A 17445-nucleotide genomic window follows, 5' to 3' on the forward strand; every position below is an offset into this window, starting at 1 on the left:
CTCTCCATCCTCCTCTCTCCCTCCCTCTCTCCCTCCCTCTCCGTCATCCTCTCACTCCCTCTCTGTCCTTCTCTCTCCATCTCTCCCTCCTCTCTCCATCTCTCCCTCCCTCTGTCTCTCTCCCTCTTTCTGTCCTTTTCTCCATCTCTCCCTCCCTCTGTCTTCCTCTCTGTCCTCCTCCTTTCTCTCTCCCTCCCTCTGTCTTTTTCTCCATCCCTCCCTCTCCCTCTCTTTGTCTCTGTCCTCCTCCTCTCTGTCCCTCCCTCCCTCTCTCCCTCTGTCTTCCTCTCTGTCCTCCTCCTCTATCTCTCCCTCTCTCTGTCCTTCACTCCATTCCTCCCTCCCTCTCTCTTCCTTCTCTGTTCTCCTCCTCCTCTTCTCTCTCCCTCTCTCCCTCTCTGTGCCCTACAGACGGACGCGGCCCTGATGTATGACGCGGTGCACGTGGTGGCGGTGGCCGTGCAGCAGACGCAGCAGATGACCGTCAGCTCGCTGCAGTGCAACCGCCACAAGCCCTGGCGCTTCGGCAGCCGCTTCATCAGCCTCATCAAAGAGGTAACACTCAGGGCCGCTGACAGTATTCGCTGGGCCCAGGACAAAGTCATCAGAAAGGGCCCCCTACTCAATACATACAATGTAATGAGTAGCCAATTATGGGGCCCCCTATCTTCCTGGGCCTGTGTCAACATACCCATTTGTTCCCCCCTGTCCGCGGGCCTGGTAACACTTAACGAGCCTAACGAGCTTAACGAGGCTGGCCCGGCCCGTTACAACCACAAGCACAGGCCAAGCCAAAGGGGCCCTGGGGGAGCTGGGAGGGAACAGCGAGGGGTAATTACACCAAAATAGACACATACACACAAACACTGGGACACACACACACACACACACACACACACACACACACACACACACACACACACACACACACACACACACACACACACACACACACACACACACACACACACACACACACACACACACACACACACAAATGCATGCATACATACTCATACACAGCACAGCTGTTGGTCAGCACCATGGATAGTTCCCCTCCCCGGTCTAGCGTCACATCGCTCTGGCCAAAAATGTGCTGCAATATGGTGTCCACTCACCACCCAAATCACAGAGCTCTTTTGGCAGGACTGGGGTGGGCCATTCAAAAGCTGTTTGGATGTCGTTTATGGCAGATTTAGTCTACAGCTTTGACCGCTGTAAACACTCCTTCGCCATGTCCTTGACTGGATAGGTGACGAGCTTTGCCAAGGGCTGCAGAGCAGCATAAATATATACGAGTGTTGTCTTATGTGATGCATGCTTCGAGTGTTGGCGATGTTTGTCAAGCACAGCTGTAAAGAAGAGGGTCATGAACGAGGGTCATGAATTAATGGAACACCGACTTTCCTCAATTTATAGTCCGGCCCTTAATAGAAGCCTGCCTCTTTTAGTAATCAGGTCTAGAACAATTTTTTAAATATTCAATTATAATATAAATGAATCATTTTATAATACTACCTCTTTTAATAGACTGTGTCACAGTCTGTGTTTTTCCACTTTTCATACTGTTACATCTCTAGTTTGTATTTTCAGTTTGACCTATAACACCCCTAGTAATGTTACAGAGAGTATAGGGAAAGGCTAAGGCTATTATGTTGTTGGACAGACGTGAGAACATCATGGCAAATATAGGCTGTGTTTTCTTTTCTTATTGGGTAAAAGTCCTCTTTCAAATTGTAGCCTGGTCCTATATGTAGCTTGGTCCAAAATATATATGTATTTTTTTGTGAATAGTAGGCTACGATATTCGGTACGGTATGCATCCTTTTTGGAAGCTGTCCAGAAGTTTGTTCCCTGTCTCTCAGAGAGATACAAAGATATCACCCAATATCTACTGTGTTGTCAATAGATCGCAGTGTGGAACATAAAGCTGTAGCCTAGCACAGCATCCAGGTAATTTGCTGAAACTGTTACAGTACACAATCTACAAGACGAGCTGGTGTGAACCGCTATTGATACAGTGGCTCATTCTAAACAAATAGACCATGTTGGTGATACAAGAAGATGCAAAGGTGCACATGTTTTATGTTTTTTGTTACAAGTAGTGTTGTTGATCTACAGTGTGACTGTTAAACTATTAAACATTGAGCTGCGTGTTTTGTGTGAATTGTGCTGTACAAATAAAGTTATGTATGGAATAGCGGCCGACGAGGTGTCCCGATATCAAGGGAAATAATGGACGAGGCGGAGCGTTCTAAACAGCCCGACGGCGCAGCCGAAGGGCTGTTCGCTTCGCCAAGTCCATTTTCCCTTGATATCGGGACACCTCGAAGGTCGCTATTCCGCTTATCACCCGGTTACCAGCATTTAAGTATTAATTTATTAATATGTTGATCAGGCTTCGTGAGAAAGTAGATTCACCACTGCGCTTGGTACGTTGCTATGGGCACCACTTCCTAATCTAGTGAGACGCGCCTCTATCGGAGGCATAAGGACGCGCGCAGAATGTTGGGGTGACTTGACAACCAATGCGATAGAATTGACGACTGGGTTTTTGACTTGACAACCAGATGCGATAGAATTAGTAACGGGGTCTTGACTAGACAACCAGATGCGATAGAACTAACGACGCGGTCTTGACTAGACAACCAGATGCGATAGAACTAGTAACGGCACTTCGCCAGAAAGTTAGAAAAGAAGCAACTTGGACGCCCGCACGCCCGCATGACATCATAGGTGTCCTGCTACCGGGGAATAAAGGACACCTGCTCAGCCAATCAGAAGATGTTCCGTCTGCTCACTGGGTGATAATATTATTTAAAGTAGAGTCCCTGTGCACAACCACTGTCCAGGTGCTGGTGATGTGAAGTAAAAGTAATCCAATTGAAGGAAGTATGAATCATCGCACACTGGTATTCTTTGCTGGTTGTTTATTCTGTGTTTGGAATAAACTACCAGCAAAGAATACCAGTGTGCAGTGACTCATCACAAACACAAACACAAAGTTATTGTTATTATTGTATTCAATTTTGACCATGTTGAAATCTGTTCGTTTGTGTGCTCAGGCCCAGTGGGATGGCCTCACGGGACGCATCCTCTTTAACAAGACCAACGGCCTCCGCACTGATTTCGACCTGGACGTCATCAGCCTAAAGGAGGAGGGCCTGGAGAAGGTGTGTGTGTGTGTGTGTGTGTGTGTGTGTGTGTGTGTGTGTGTGTGTGTGTGTGTGTGTGTGTGTGTGTGTGTGTGTGTGTGTGTGTGTGTGTGTGTGTGTGTGTGTGTGTGTGTGTGTGTGTGCGCGCGTGCGTGTGTGTGCGCGCGTGCGCGCGAGTGTACATGCTCTTCTGTGTGTGTGTGTGCGTCCGTGCGTGTGTTCGCCCATGCGTGTGTGTGTGTGTGTGTGTGTGTGTGTGTGTGTGTGTGTGTGTGTGTGTGTGTGTGTGTGTGTGTGTGTGTGTGTGTGTGTGTGTGTGTGTGTGTGTGTGTGTGTGTGTGTGTGTGTGTGTCAGCATCAGTGTGTGTCTCCTCGTCTCTCCGTATGCGTGTGGACATTAATGCCTGTCTTTCCTGTATGCGAGACCCGTCACCCCTGTCACCGCTCGGCAGTCACTCCTAATGAGGGCCTGTCCCTGTGTCATCTCACATGCTGGATGAAGATGACTAATGCCACTACTGAATATAGACCATGTTAAAGCCATACTCATCTCCGTCTGCAGGGTTATAATGATGTTATTTATCTGACATGGTCTATATACAGTAATAGAATGGCATTACTCATCCGTGTGCTGCGTGTATAATGAATAGCAGGAGCTAAGCTGTTGGAGAAAACCCTTCTCCAAATGTCTGACCACACTGTTGCCTTACCATTAACCCAGAGGTGGACTTGACACCCTGGCTTCAGAAAGTTAAAATCCTGCTATGTATTCTTTATTGAACTCTGAGGGCATCACAAACAGTTTCACAAATTGACTGATCTTCTCAGCTGCTGAGCTGAGCATTAGGTTGGTTCAGCTGGTCCAGTGGATCGTTTGAAATAAATATGTCTCTTTTTAACTTCCTAATGCCAAGATCTCCAAATTTATCATGCAGTAGGTAGGGCTGTAGTCAAGTCCACCTTTGTCCAAGTCCAAGACCAGAGCAGTCAAGTCCGAGACAGGTCAGAGTCCAAAGAGGTTCGAGCCCTGACAGTAGGCATGTTGTCATATGTTATAATATATAATGGGACCACAAATAGCACACACAGTCATCTGTAGAAACGTTTTATGGCCATGCTTATCCTATGAGTCACATCATATTACGTCATGCCACACGTGTCTGTTATAGACCTATATATGTAGTATGAGTGTGTTTGCTTTGCTTCCTGTAGATTGGGACCTGGGACCCCCAGAATGGCTTGAACATGACAGAGAGCCACCGGGGCAAAGGCACCAGTAACGTCACTGACTCTCTGGCCAACAAGTCTCTACGTGTCATCACCATTCTGGTAAGAGCCTCACAGAAGTACACATTCCAAGCAGTTACAAGTCAAGCCTAGGATACTACAGATGGTTCGTCATGATGGTGAAGCATTTGGGTGTCAAACTTGTAGCCCAAGGGTTGCCGGTTCGACTCACGTCTCACGTTGATAGGGGGAGTAATTTACCAGTGATCTCCCCCATCCTCCTCCATGACTGAAGTACCCTGAGCTTGGTACCGTCGCACTAACCTGCTCCATTGCGGCGCTATTTTCGGCTGCCCCCTTGCCCGGTTGAAGAATGAAATGCAATTCCGTGGTGGGCTGTGATGACTGTGTGCTGTGGAGTCCTGTTTCACAATGACAATGGGAGTTTCACAGGTGGGATTTCACATCACTTTAATGCTACTCAGTTGCTCCCCTGCTCTGGCCAAGGTCAAGATAGGAGAGAGAAAGGAAATAGCAAAGGCACTCCATGTTATATGATCCCATTGAGTCCCATAAAAGTACGTATTTATTCCCCATGCTTTGACTTAAACAAATACATTCACATGTTTTTTTCCCGGATTTTGTATCTAGACACTCTATACCTTCTGTAACTCCAGTCAAAGTCAAAACCCGATTTGGATATTCCATCTAAGCACTACAACACAGTTGTGTGTTATTACAACAAAGTATCAAATCATGCACTTCCCGATCATGTCACGTCAAGTCTTGTGAGGTACCGTAGCTGAGTCAAATCAAGCCGTCTTGCCAGTAATTTGCTGCTCATGGACATATGGAAGGAGTTTTGCTGTCATCAATTTTCAAAAATTAAGTTTGAATGGAAGATTGAAGCAAAACTAGCACAACAGATGTGCTAGCAGCAGCAGCAGCAAGCAGCTTTCCGTAGATGAGTCTATTTTTGTCTACACAGAAAGACAAAAGCTCATCAAGAGACAGTAGTAGCTAGCACTTCAGAAGACAAGGCTGTAACACAAATACTGATCCAGGTGTTTTTTGTTTTCATTCAAATAGTTTTCATTCAAATAGTCACTTGGATGCGACTGGACTTTGTCTTGGTGTGTGAAAATACATTTAGATTCTCAATTTGAACTCGGAGAGTCAAATAGCACATATGTAACCAAAATCCTTTATCTCTGTTTCATGGGAAAAAATGCTATTTTTTAGTTCAACTAACCCTCACTTAGTGGACCAACTTGTGAACTGAGGCACCCAGACACATACGGTTTTCACAAATAGAAAGCTGAGATTCTCAGCTTTTAAACAAGTCTGTAGTTCTAGCACAACATTTGATGTGGCTGTTCAAAAAAATGTCGAAAATGTATTAAACTGGCTGGCATTCAAGCTAAAAAATTGCAAACAAAGGCTGGCACTCAATTTGTTAAAGGCTATTTATGTCTTTGCCAAATATTGCAGTTCCTCTGCCACAGGCTAAACGTGGAAACATCTCTGCAGAGAGCCACTGACAGACAGACTTCTCCAAAATAAACTACTTAGAGGGCAGGAAAGCAAATGTAAATTTTGCCCACAAGTCTCTGAAGCACTGAGAAGATTTTGTTAATGCTTTCGTTTAAAAAAAGCCTCAGTGCTATGTTAATGTTTGTCTTCATTAAAATCAAATGACATATTGGTGAGGGAATTGAGTCGCAAATTAATGATAGTCCACTTAATTCTCCAGCTTTTGCCACTGTTCCTGTCATCATTCCCATGCTCATTTTTTGTACATTGTATACTGTACATGTAGTACTGTATAACCCTGTAGGATTCCAGGCCCCCTCTCTGCCGACCCCTTTGTCCCCAGGGGAGTACAGTGGGGCAGAGCAGGGCACCTTGGACTCCTCCTGTGTGTGTGCGTGTGTGTGTGTGTGTGTGTGTGTGTGTGTGTGTGTGTGTGTGTGTGTGTGTGTGTGTGCGTGCGTGCGTGTGTGTGTGCGTGCGTGCGTGTGTGCGTGTGTGCGTGCGTGTGTGTGTGCGTGCGTGTGTGTGTGTGTGTGTGTGTGTGTGTGTGTGGGTACGTATATGTGTGTGTGCCTGTGCTTGTGCATCAACGTAGGCCTATGTTTCTTTGTATGCAGTAGCATCACAATGCAGCACTACCCCCATTCACACTCATCATTCTCGTCCACCAACACCCATCTCTGTCTCCCTCTTGATCTGTAAAGACCCCAGCCCCACGCACACACAAACACACAAGCGCACACACACTCAAACGCTCTCTTTCACTGTACCTTAAATCCTATCTTATACTGTACAGTACTGTACCTTACTCAACAAATAAAACGCACAAACACTCAACCATCTCTCTCTCTCTCTCTCTCTCTCTCTCTCTCTCTCTCTCTCTCTCTCTCTCTCTCTCTCTCTCTCTCTCTCTCTCTCTCTCTCACCATACACACTCAGACAGAGAGAGAAAGATAGAGAGGCAGAGAGAGAAAGAGACAGAAAGAGAGAGAGAGAGAGAGAGAGAGAGAGAGAGAGAGAGAGAGAGAGAGAGACTGTCTGACTGCATACATTCATTTCATTATCATGCACCTCAGGGCTGAGGGATTTATGAAATCTTTTTCCTCGTCATTTCTCTTTCGAGCCTCCCATTAGCTGTGGCTCTGTCATCATGTGCGGGGCTACGCCACTAGAATGAGAGCTATCACTGAGCATTAGCTGGTGGGGAGAATAAAGGTTACTCTGAGATGCTGCCTTGAATATATTGATGAGGAGCTCGTCAGGAGTCTATCCCCCAGAGCCAGACGGAGGGTTGTCTGTGGTACAGCTGATTGGATTAGCTGCGCTAGCGGGGAGGGTTCTTCATGCGGTTGATTGGATGAGCTCGGCCAGGGGAAGGGTTTCCATGAAGCTGATTGGATAACCTTGTCCAGGGGGGGAAAATGTCCATCCAGGGGATTGGATTGAATTGAGTTACTGGCTGCCGCTATGACGTGAATGTAGCATGTGTTGCACTGGGCATAACAATAGCAGACCAAGGCATCTTTTGATTTTTTTTTTTTAGCTTTTTCTGCCTTTATTGAACGAGACAGTTTCACAGGAGACATGAAAGTAATGGGAGAGAAAGACAGGGGAAGATCGGAAAACAACCTCGAGCCAGAATGGACATAATTAAAGTGATACTGTTCAATTTTTGGAAATAAGCTCATATTACACCTCCCCTTGAGTTAAATGATTGAGTAATATCATTTTCCTGTATGTCCTGTCGTTCTCTGAGCATGGCAGTGCAAATTTCACCTCTAAGCTAGCAATTGACATTGAGTATGAGACCAACTGGCGGCTAGCTGGTCTCATAGAACTCAATGTTAACTACGAGCTTGGAGGAAAAATTTGCACTGCCATACTCAGAGAATGATTGAAAGTACAGGAGAAAGATAAAACCCAATCATTTCACTCTTATTTCCAAAAATGGTACAGTATCACTTCAAGAGATGTAACAGTCTGTGCCCAAGACATTCAGAGGTGGCCAAATTAAAAGTAGAAGTAAATGTATGGTATAAGTACAACACTAGTGCATGATATTACATACAGTAGCTGTTACACCTGTTATTCCATTGTACCTAATGAGGTGGATAGACATTATTACTGAAAAAAAAACCTGAAAAGAAAACCCCTAAATTTGATCCAATACCATCGCAGAATCAGGTACATCGTTCTATAGTAACTCTAGATTAGTACCTCTGTAGCCATTTGAGTCACGTCCAGAGCCTGGGGATACTAAAGCAGGAGTGCGTTTTTCGGTAACATCATTGCTATAATGTTAGTTTTTTTTCCCAAATAGCTTTTCTCCTCCTCTCATCTCTTTCCTTCTTTCCTCTCCTTCCACTCCTCCCTCGTTCCTTCCGCAGGAGGAGCCGTACGTGATGTTCAAGAAGTCGGACAAGCCGCTGTACGGCAACGACCGCTTCGAGGGCTACTGCATCGACCTGCTGCGGGAGCTGTCCTCCATCTTGGGCTTCCGCTACGAGGTGCGGCTGGTGGAGGACGGCAAGTACGGCACCATGGAGGAGGCCACCGGCCAGTGGAACGGCATGGTCCGCGAACTCATCGACCATGTGAGTGTGTGTGTGGTGTGTCTCTGTGTGTGTGTGTGTGTGTGTGTGTGTGTGTGTGTGTGTGTGTGTGTGTGTGTGTGTGTGTGTGTGTGTGTGTGTGTGTGTGTGTGTGTGTGTGTGTGTGTGTGTGTGCGTGTGTGTGCATGCTGGGGGGTTTTGTGTGTGTGTGTGTGTGTGTGTGTGTGTGTGTGTGTGTGTGTGTGTGTGTGTGTGTGTGTGTGTGTGTGTGTGTGTGTGTGTGTGTGTGTGTGTGTGTGTGTGTGTGTGTGTGTGTGTGTGTGTGTGTGTTATGTGTGTGTTATGTGTGTGTGTGTGTGTGTGTGTGTGTGTGTGTGTGTGTGTGTGTGTATGGTAACAGAGAGAGAGAGAGAGAGAGAGAGAGAGAGAGATATGGTTGTGTGTTTGTGTGTTTTATTTGTTGAGTAAGGTACTGTATAAGGTAAGATGTAAGGTGCAGGGGGAGAGCGCGTTTGAGTGTGTGTTTGCCTTTGCATGTATGTGTGTGTACTGTACACAAACTTAGAGTATGCAGTTGCTGTTGGAAAATGTGATTTCCCCAAGGGTTCATGACTCATTTCAATGGGTGTGTGTCTGTATGAGTGCAGTATATATATAGTATGTCTATAAGACCTTTGGAATGAAATGGGTCATTCTGATCATTATGTGCATTTGTATTCATCCGTGTGTCATTTTTCATTCTATGTGTGTGTGTGTGTGCGCGTGTGTGTGCGTGCGCCTATGTTAGTGTATTGTATACTGTATGTGTACGCATGTGAGTGGCTGTACTGTATACTGTGTGTTACTGGTAGCCGCTGGAATTAAATGTCACTGGAATGGTCACTGAACTTATGGATCACATAGCAGCGCCCCAGTCAATCATACAGCCCATTACTCCTTAATGTCCTTGAGGGCCAAATGTGCATTGGTCAATTATGGATATGAGACCGGTGGAAGACAGGGTTTCCTATAAGGGTCGCTCTGCGCACGACCTTATACCTTTAAACACTGTGCTCTGCCCATGGAATCAAAGCTTGATGCGTGCTGAGCGTCTTGTTACAAACTGTGCCTGTTTTCACCACAGTGAAATGTGGATTTATGTATATGAAGAACTCTATTCCAAAATACTGTATGTATATTTTTTAGTTATTTTCATTTTTCATTTTTAGTGTACTTTTTAAAGTACACTATTGCATCGGCATTTGGTGTGCAAATTGCCCTTGCTTGCTCCTAGTTTAGTACCTTTTGGAAACTATATACAGTTCACCCACCAGGCATCAAGTCTAATAAAGTAAAATCAGATGAAAAACATATTTAATGAAAACATAATTTAAGTGGCTTTTATAATGTCATATATAACATTATAGACTCCAATACCAATCCTTATGTCTTTAAGGCATCTCTTTGCCAGGCTCCAGGGTGCGGCGTGTGCCGGAGCCTTCGCATCCACCAGGCATCAAGTCCAAAGGCACCATACCTCAATTGGAAAGAAAAATCAGATAAAAAAACATATTCATAAAAACATAATGTAAATGGCTTTTATAACGTTTCGGAAAAGAGCTCTTCATATTATAGACTGCAAAACCAATCTTTGTGTCTTTGTGGCTCCTTGTTGCCAGGCTTTAGGGTGTGGGGTGGGCTAGTCATTAGCTGTGACCAGGGGTTGGGGTTGGGGGGGGGTGCTCATTACCGTAATCAACAATCTGAAACGTTATTCATGCGGCATCAAGCCGTAATGACTAGAGATTGGAGCAGCTGTCACATCACCACAGGAGGCGCCGTGGCAGAGGAAGAGGAGCGGAGGAAGGACATACAGGAGATGGACGTGAAGGAAGAGGAAGAAGGAAGAAGAAATAGAAGAAGAAGAAGAAGGAGAAGAAGGAGGAGGAGAAGAAGAAGAAGAAGAAGAAGAAGAAGAAGAAGAAGAAGAAGAAGAAGAAGAAGAAGAAGAAGAAGAAGAAGAAGGAAAGACAGAAGAAGAGTGAGAAGTGATCGAGGGAGGAGGACTGCAAGGATTGAAAGAAGAAGAGGAAGATGGAGTAGATGATGATGAATGAGGCGAATAATGATGCTGATCATGATGATTGCCATGATGAAGAGGATGGTGATAAAGGGAGGAGATGAAGAGTAGAAAGTTAAAGAAGCCTATGAGAGGAGAAAAGGCTGCAGGAAAGAGGAGGAGAGAGATAAAGAGAGGAAGTAATGTTAAAAGATGATGGAGAAGAATAATGGACTTTTGATTGTGGTGATCTGTTCTGATGATGGAACAAGATGAAGAATGCTAAAGAGGAAATAGAACATGACAATGGCAATGGTGCTGCTGCTGCTGCTGCTGCTGCTGCTGCTGCTGGTGCTGCTGCTGCTGGTGCTGCTGCTGATTATGATGATGATGATGATGCTGACGATGATGATGCTGCTGCTGCTGCTGTTGATGATGCTGATGCTGATGATGGTGGTGATGATGATGATGATGATGATGATGATGATGATGATGATGATGATGATGATGATGATAATGAAGAGGATGAGATGGAGGAGGAGGAAGAAGAAGAAGAAGAAGAAGATGATGATGATTTCAGAACATTTTTTTTAACAGAATGACACCCTAACGTTGAAGGTTGGGGTATTTTGGAGCTCTAGAATATAATAGAACAGAACAGAATACAATACAATACAATACAGTACAATACAATACAATACAATACAATACAATACAATACAATACAATACAATACAATCTATTCTGTGTGGCATAACCTAATGCACAGGGACATAACATACAGTAACATAACACATACAGCAGGTGTATGAAGTGAGCGATTGCCTCTGCCCTCACGTAGTGCCTGTTCTCCAGCAGACCCCGGCACATGTGTCACATGCATACTGACCCTGGCCATGAAGACCCCTGAACAGCAGAGGGGGAGGGGAGGACATGCCATGTGTGTGTGTGTGTGTGTGTGTGTGTGTGTGTGTGTGTGTGTGTGTGTGTGTGTGTGTGTGTGTGTGTGTGTGTGTGTGTGTGTGTGTGTGTGTGTGTGTGTGTGTGTGTGTGTGTGTGTGTGTGTGTGTGTGTGTGTGTGCATCCACAGGTATAAAGGTGTATTAGTGTGAGTGCATTATATGCAGTACGTGTTTCTTTTTGGGTCTGTTTGTGTTTGCATATGTATGATCCATATAGAGGACTATTTAATGTGTTTGGGAGCACAGTCACACACTCACATGCGTGCACATTTACAGTGCACAAACATAGGCGTGCACGCAAGCACACACACACACACACACACACACACACACACACACACACACACACACACACACATGCACACATTATGTGGATATATTCACATATATTCACATTATACCTCTCTGCTACACACACACACACACACACACACACACACACACACACACACACACACACACACACACACACACACACACACACACACACACACACACACACACGTCACACATGCGCACACTACAGTATGTGGATATATTCACATATGCACATTATATCTCTCGGCTGCACACACACACACATGTACACACACACACATGTGCTCGCAGGAAGAAAGTAGGGCCCAGAGCAGTCGTTCATCATTAGTGCTCCTTTGGTGATTGCTTGTGCCGCGGCCGTGATGTGAATTATGATCAGGCAGCAGGCGGACGCCCGTGGAGCGGGGCAGATAAACGCTGACCCAGAAAGGACCCGCCGAGAATAGACAGCTGATGAGCACTGCAGATGCACTCCTCCTGCCTGCACATGGTCACATGGTCTTAATGTCCAACCGGGTTGGGGGTGGGGGGGCTGGTATGGGGGGGAACCTGCCCTCTCTTCGCTATTCCTTGCTTTTTTATCTCTGACACACACACACACATACAGTACACACATACACACACACACACACACACACACACACACACACACACACACACACACACACACACACACACACACACACACACACACACACACACACACACACACACACACACACACACACACACACAAAATCATGCACACATGTACACACGCGCGCATGTACAAACACACAAGCACACACAAACACATATCTCCTCATATCTTAGCACACACACACTCTCTCTCTCTCTCTCTCTGATTTTTATTTTGCTCAGCATGAAGCTGAGATTGCTCATCTCACCCCCTGCAAGGAGAACATTCAAGAAAATGAAACACATACTAGACCAGCGGAATGCGGAGGGATATTTCCACTCTTTGTTAAGAAAAGAGACCAGACACATTTATGTTTTCTGTCTCTTGCCCCTCCCCCGCTGAGGAGTGCATAGTATGTCCCTAAAGGGTCATATTTGCTATAATGGGTTTGAAACACCAGTGGTGTAGTCTACGTAGAACGCGGGTATACGGAGTATACCCACTTCTAAATTTCAGGGATTTCAGTATACCCACTTAAAATTGATTGATCCATTGTTTTGAATAGGACAAATATATACAGTATACCCACTTCAAAAAAATCTCAAATATTCAGTATACCCACCATAAAAAAGTAGACTACACCACTGTGAAACACAGTCCTTTGGGCGCCTGTTGTTGAGGGGATGCAGGTATTATTTAAAGCCCCCACGCCCCACGCTGGACAGGGCTCCTTCAGGAGAGGAAAACAGCTTCTGCTTGCCTCTGCAGGAAGCACGCACAGCAATTGCAAGGTCGACTGAATAAGTGAAATTGCTTCCGTGTGTGTGTGTGTGTGTGTGTGTGTGTGTGTGTGTGTGTGTGTGTGTGTGTGTGTGTGTGTGTGTGTGTGTGTGTGTGTGTGTGTGTGTGTGTGTGTGTGTGTGTGTGTGTGTGTGTGTGTGTGTGTGTTTTATTGTTTCACACAAAGACTGTAATGTTAAAAGAATACTATATTGTGTGTGGTTTTTTTAAACAATATTTTGACACCAACAGCTGCTGGCGTTGGGCCCTCGCTGTGTCTGTTATTAAAGTAATGAATGATTTACTGGGAAGCCATCATATGTTTTGAGGTTTGAGGATATTTTTCCATAAAAGGGACAAGCACTTACGTAAGTGTGCCCAACAAACCTTTTTGTTTTCTGTAGCATCTCTCTAAGGAGACACGAGCTACAAGCATTTAGGCTGTGGGCTTTCTGCCATCCATGCTATCCAGTTAGCATCAAGTTGATGCCACCACTGTAGTCATGATATGAAGGGCTTGTGTCTTGTGTTCTAATCTTTTAACCTCATTTTTGCTGCTGCTAAGTACTTGTATATGAAGTTGATTACTTAAAGTTGGAGTTAAGAAATACAATTTTTCACTTGCTACAAAATCACTTGACTCTTCCACAAAGATAATTTTTCTTTGAGGTAAAGCTAGGTGTCGGTGCTGTTAAAAGTATGGGAAATAACGTCCTACTTTTCTCTGTTTGGACATTGCATGGTTACAGCTTTAAGTGCTTAGTCACTGCCAGTGCAATACTGTACAGAGCTGGTCATTGTCCGACTATGTAAATGTGGTCGCTCTTTAGTCCCTCCCTGCATTCACCAGCTGTACGCCTTGATGAAACATTCACTGTTCCATAACGTCTCAATTTTATTCAATACTGATCCACAAGCTTTTCTGCAGGCTTTCAGACCCGACTTTGTGACAGTGGACAAGTCATATCTTACTTTACTGTAACGACACAATGAGGTGGCCTGTGTACATGAACAAGGACATTTGTATGCGTGTTTTTCTCCTCATACACAAAGATGCTTTTGTAGGCTTCAGTAATGAAATGGAATTGAAAGGATAAAAAAGGCTCTTTTTCTCTTGTCTTGCTAATGAGAGCAACTTCATTACCTCTGCCAAGGAGGTAATGTTTTCGGTCGTGTTGGTTTGTCTGTCTGTCTGTCTGTCTGTCTGTCTGTCTGTCTGTCTGTCTGTCTGTCTGTCTGTCTGTATGTCTGTTTGTTTGTCAGCAGGATAACTCAGAAACTAATCAACGGATTTGGACGAAACTTTATACAGAGACCAGGACCTTTTTAAAGACTCTTCACCATTGCTGGCCTATAAATATAGACGCCCCTAGTGACAGCAAATTGAATTGCGGGACAGGGCAAAATATTCCAGTTTCTAACTCCACAAAAGAAGGCAAAAAGAGAGGGGGTGTAACATAGTCTATCAAGCAGCTTCCTTGGCGGAGGTCTGCACTCCCTGAGTGCTTCTAGTTTATGGACTGCGAATGTTCCGGGGCCCATAAATCCGAGTGCTTGAGTGCTCAACAACTGGAGAACCTCATTACCGTCCTCGCTCTCTATTGTGCAGCCGTCCACAGGGACACATAGCCCTAGAATCAGGGCCGCTGACAGCTTTTGCTGGGCCCAGGACAAAGTTATTTGAAAGGCCTCCAATCTTATACATACAATGTAATGGAAACCCAATTTTGGGCCCCCTTTCTATCTGGGTCCGGGTCAAATGACCCCTTTGTTCCCCCCTGTCTGCTTCCCTGCTAGCATTTTGCGCTAGGTATGAAGGAGTGCTCTCCTTTCCCCTCGCCGTCAGTGGGCTCCCACCCTGCCCCTGGCTGGCCGACGTAATGAAATGATTCACCGCGGGACACTCGATTGACTTCAAGGACTTTGTTTTCAAGGGGGTCCGTAAATGAGTATTGATCAGGCCGATGGATTGATCGTGGAGTGCGAGGATTGCTCTGTTTTTAGGTGTGATGGTGAGCGACGGAGCGTGATGTCAGCTGTTCGAGTGTGGCGACTCCTCGCGTTCCTCCTGCCACTGTTGCTCCTGCTGGTCTTCTAGAACAGTGGTTCCCAACCTTTTTCTTCAGGGACCCATGTTTTTACTATTGTAAGCTTTGGTGACCCAGCGCCCGCATGAGAGGAAGTCACTCGATACGCTCTCCGTCACGTCTCCTCCGAAAACTCATTTTAGTTATCATTTTATTCCTCAATTCGTCTTTGTTCAAAAACAGAATAAATGTTTAATGTAGCACTTAAATTTTGTTGCTTCTATGCATTTGTCATTTATTCAACATGGGCTACATATGGTATTAAAATGAAACCCCTTAAACTCAAGAGGGCTCCGCTACCCCCTGTGGATCTTTGGCGACCCATAAGTTGGGTCCCGACCCATAGGTTGGGAACCACTGTTCTAGAATGTGTCACCCGCTGTTACTCAGGCGTTTGTCATATGCGCTCATGTTCATGCGGATGAATGCCGTGTCACATGCACACATCTGGGTATGACTAGTAAGTGAGTGACACGCATGGAAGGGAAGATATAAGCCTAATTTACCACAAAAAAAGATTAACATCATCATGGTGGGACAGAGTACAGAAAGGAGAAGTAGTCTAGCGAAGGTGTAAAAATGTTCATGTGGAGAATTTGACCTAACTAGTACGTTTTAGTATTCTTTTGGATTTTGTAGTACCATACGTACATGTACAGTGTATTTGTGGGATGTAACATTCATGGAAAAGTAATGGGGAAGAGAAACCCTATGTTAATATGACTGCTAAACCTCTGCATTCCTGTGAGTGAATAGACCTGCGTGTGTCATGGCACAAACATAGCTCTGACAAGTCTGCTTTGACTCATCCATCAACTTTCTCTTGTCTAATTGCTTTCCTCCCTCCTCTTTTTTCTGTCTTCCATGTCTCTCCGTGCGTGTGGCGTCGTGTGGACGGCAGAAAGCTGACCTGGCCGTGGCTCCCCTGACCATCAGCTACGTGCGGGAGAAGGTCATCGACTTCTCCAAGCCCTTCATGACGCTGGGGATAAGTATTCTCTACCGCAAGCCCAACGGCACCAACCCGGGAGTCTTCTCCTTCCTCAACCCGCTCTCGCCCGACATCTGGCTGTATATTCTGCTGGCCTGCTTGGGTGTCAGTTGCGTGCTCTTTGTCATTGCCAGGTAACAGTGTGGCAAGCGAGGCGTGACATGAACACCTTACAGTAGATCTTTTTTTCTCTTCTTTTTGCTTTGTTTGTACAGAAGATACACAGTGAAAACATGTCCTGTCAAGAGTTCAGAGTAAACTTGTATCCAGATAGGGTATTTACAACAGTAAAATCAAAAGTCAGTGTAAAATTCTGCTGGTGGTCAGTGTAACTTTATCTCGCTCTTCATATTTACACAATTTTGAGGAGAGTTAACTCCGAAAATGTAACATTGACCAATGAGTAAAATTAACACTATTTTTTGAGTAGGATCAAGTGTCATATGAAGCTGAGTTAATTTCAACACTTTAAGAGTTATATGAACACTGGCATCTTTAGTATGTATGAGGTAAGTCCATGCCAGAAATTCCAGAAATAGACATTATTAGCAGCAAAACTCACAGTACAAATATGGCAATAAGCAGAACAGTTTCAATGAGCAGCATAGTTGCAATATCTACTCTGGCCACCATCACACACAGTGCACCTTTACAGTAATGCTTTGACGATGGCTAGTTTAAGTTAGTTTAGTTTCTGTACAAAAATGAGGTGCATCAGGTTTTCTTAGTACAGTAGAGTAATATGGAACCTCCATGTTTAATCACTGGTACTACTTCATGGTACAGTATTCTTAGACAAATACAAGCTGCACAAAGCCTACTCAACAACTGCCACCATGCACACACCATGTGTCATTCATTCTCACTCTCCATTCACTGTCAAGTAACATAATTCTCCTCCTATAAACATTTATTCATTCATCAATAATGACGTAATGCATCGCAAAGCGTGTGCTTTCACAAACGGCCATGACCATAACCATGTAATTTATATTGGACACCTGTCTAAAGCATTCCATTCTCTTCTACTCATTCTGTTTCTGTTTAGGTATTTGCCGTTTCTGTTTGGTCAGCATTCTCTTAAGTGGTGTCGCCATAGCAATAGAACACTGTGGTAATTGCCATGGTAATTACAGAATGCGCTCTTGCGTGAACTAGCGCCTGCTGCTAAGTCCACTATTTA

At 44.9% G+C, this 17445-nt stretch overlaps 1 protein-coding gene across 1 annotated transcript in view; it reads left to right on the forward strand.

The window, feature by feature from the left end:
- LOC134468793 (glutamate receptor ionotropic, kainate 2-like) overlaps positions 1-17445 on the forward strand; it is a 96178-nt gene that overhangs the window by 39365 nt on the left and 39368 nt on the right. The window contains exons 7-11 of the mRNA XM_063222664.1: positions 412-555; positions 3066-3173; positions 4368-4484; positions 8303-8509; positions 16173-16396. Coding sequence (XP_063078734.1) covers positions 412-555; positions 3066-3173; positions 4368-4484; positions 8303-8509; positions 16173-16396 — 800 coding nt within the window. The remainder of the gene's footprint in view (positions 1-411; positions 556-3065; positions 3174-4367; positions 4485-8302; positions 8510-16172; positions 16397-17445) is intronic.

This window comes from Engraulis encrasicolus, chromosome 18, assembly GCF_034702125.1.
Source record: "Engraulis encrasicolus isolate BLACKSEA-1 chromosome 18, IST_EnEncr_1.0, whole genome shotgun sequence".
Classification (NCBI taxonomy): Eukaryota; Metazoa; Chordata; class Actinopteri; order Clupeiformes; family Engraulidae; genus Engraulis; species Engraulis encrasicolus.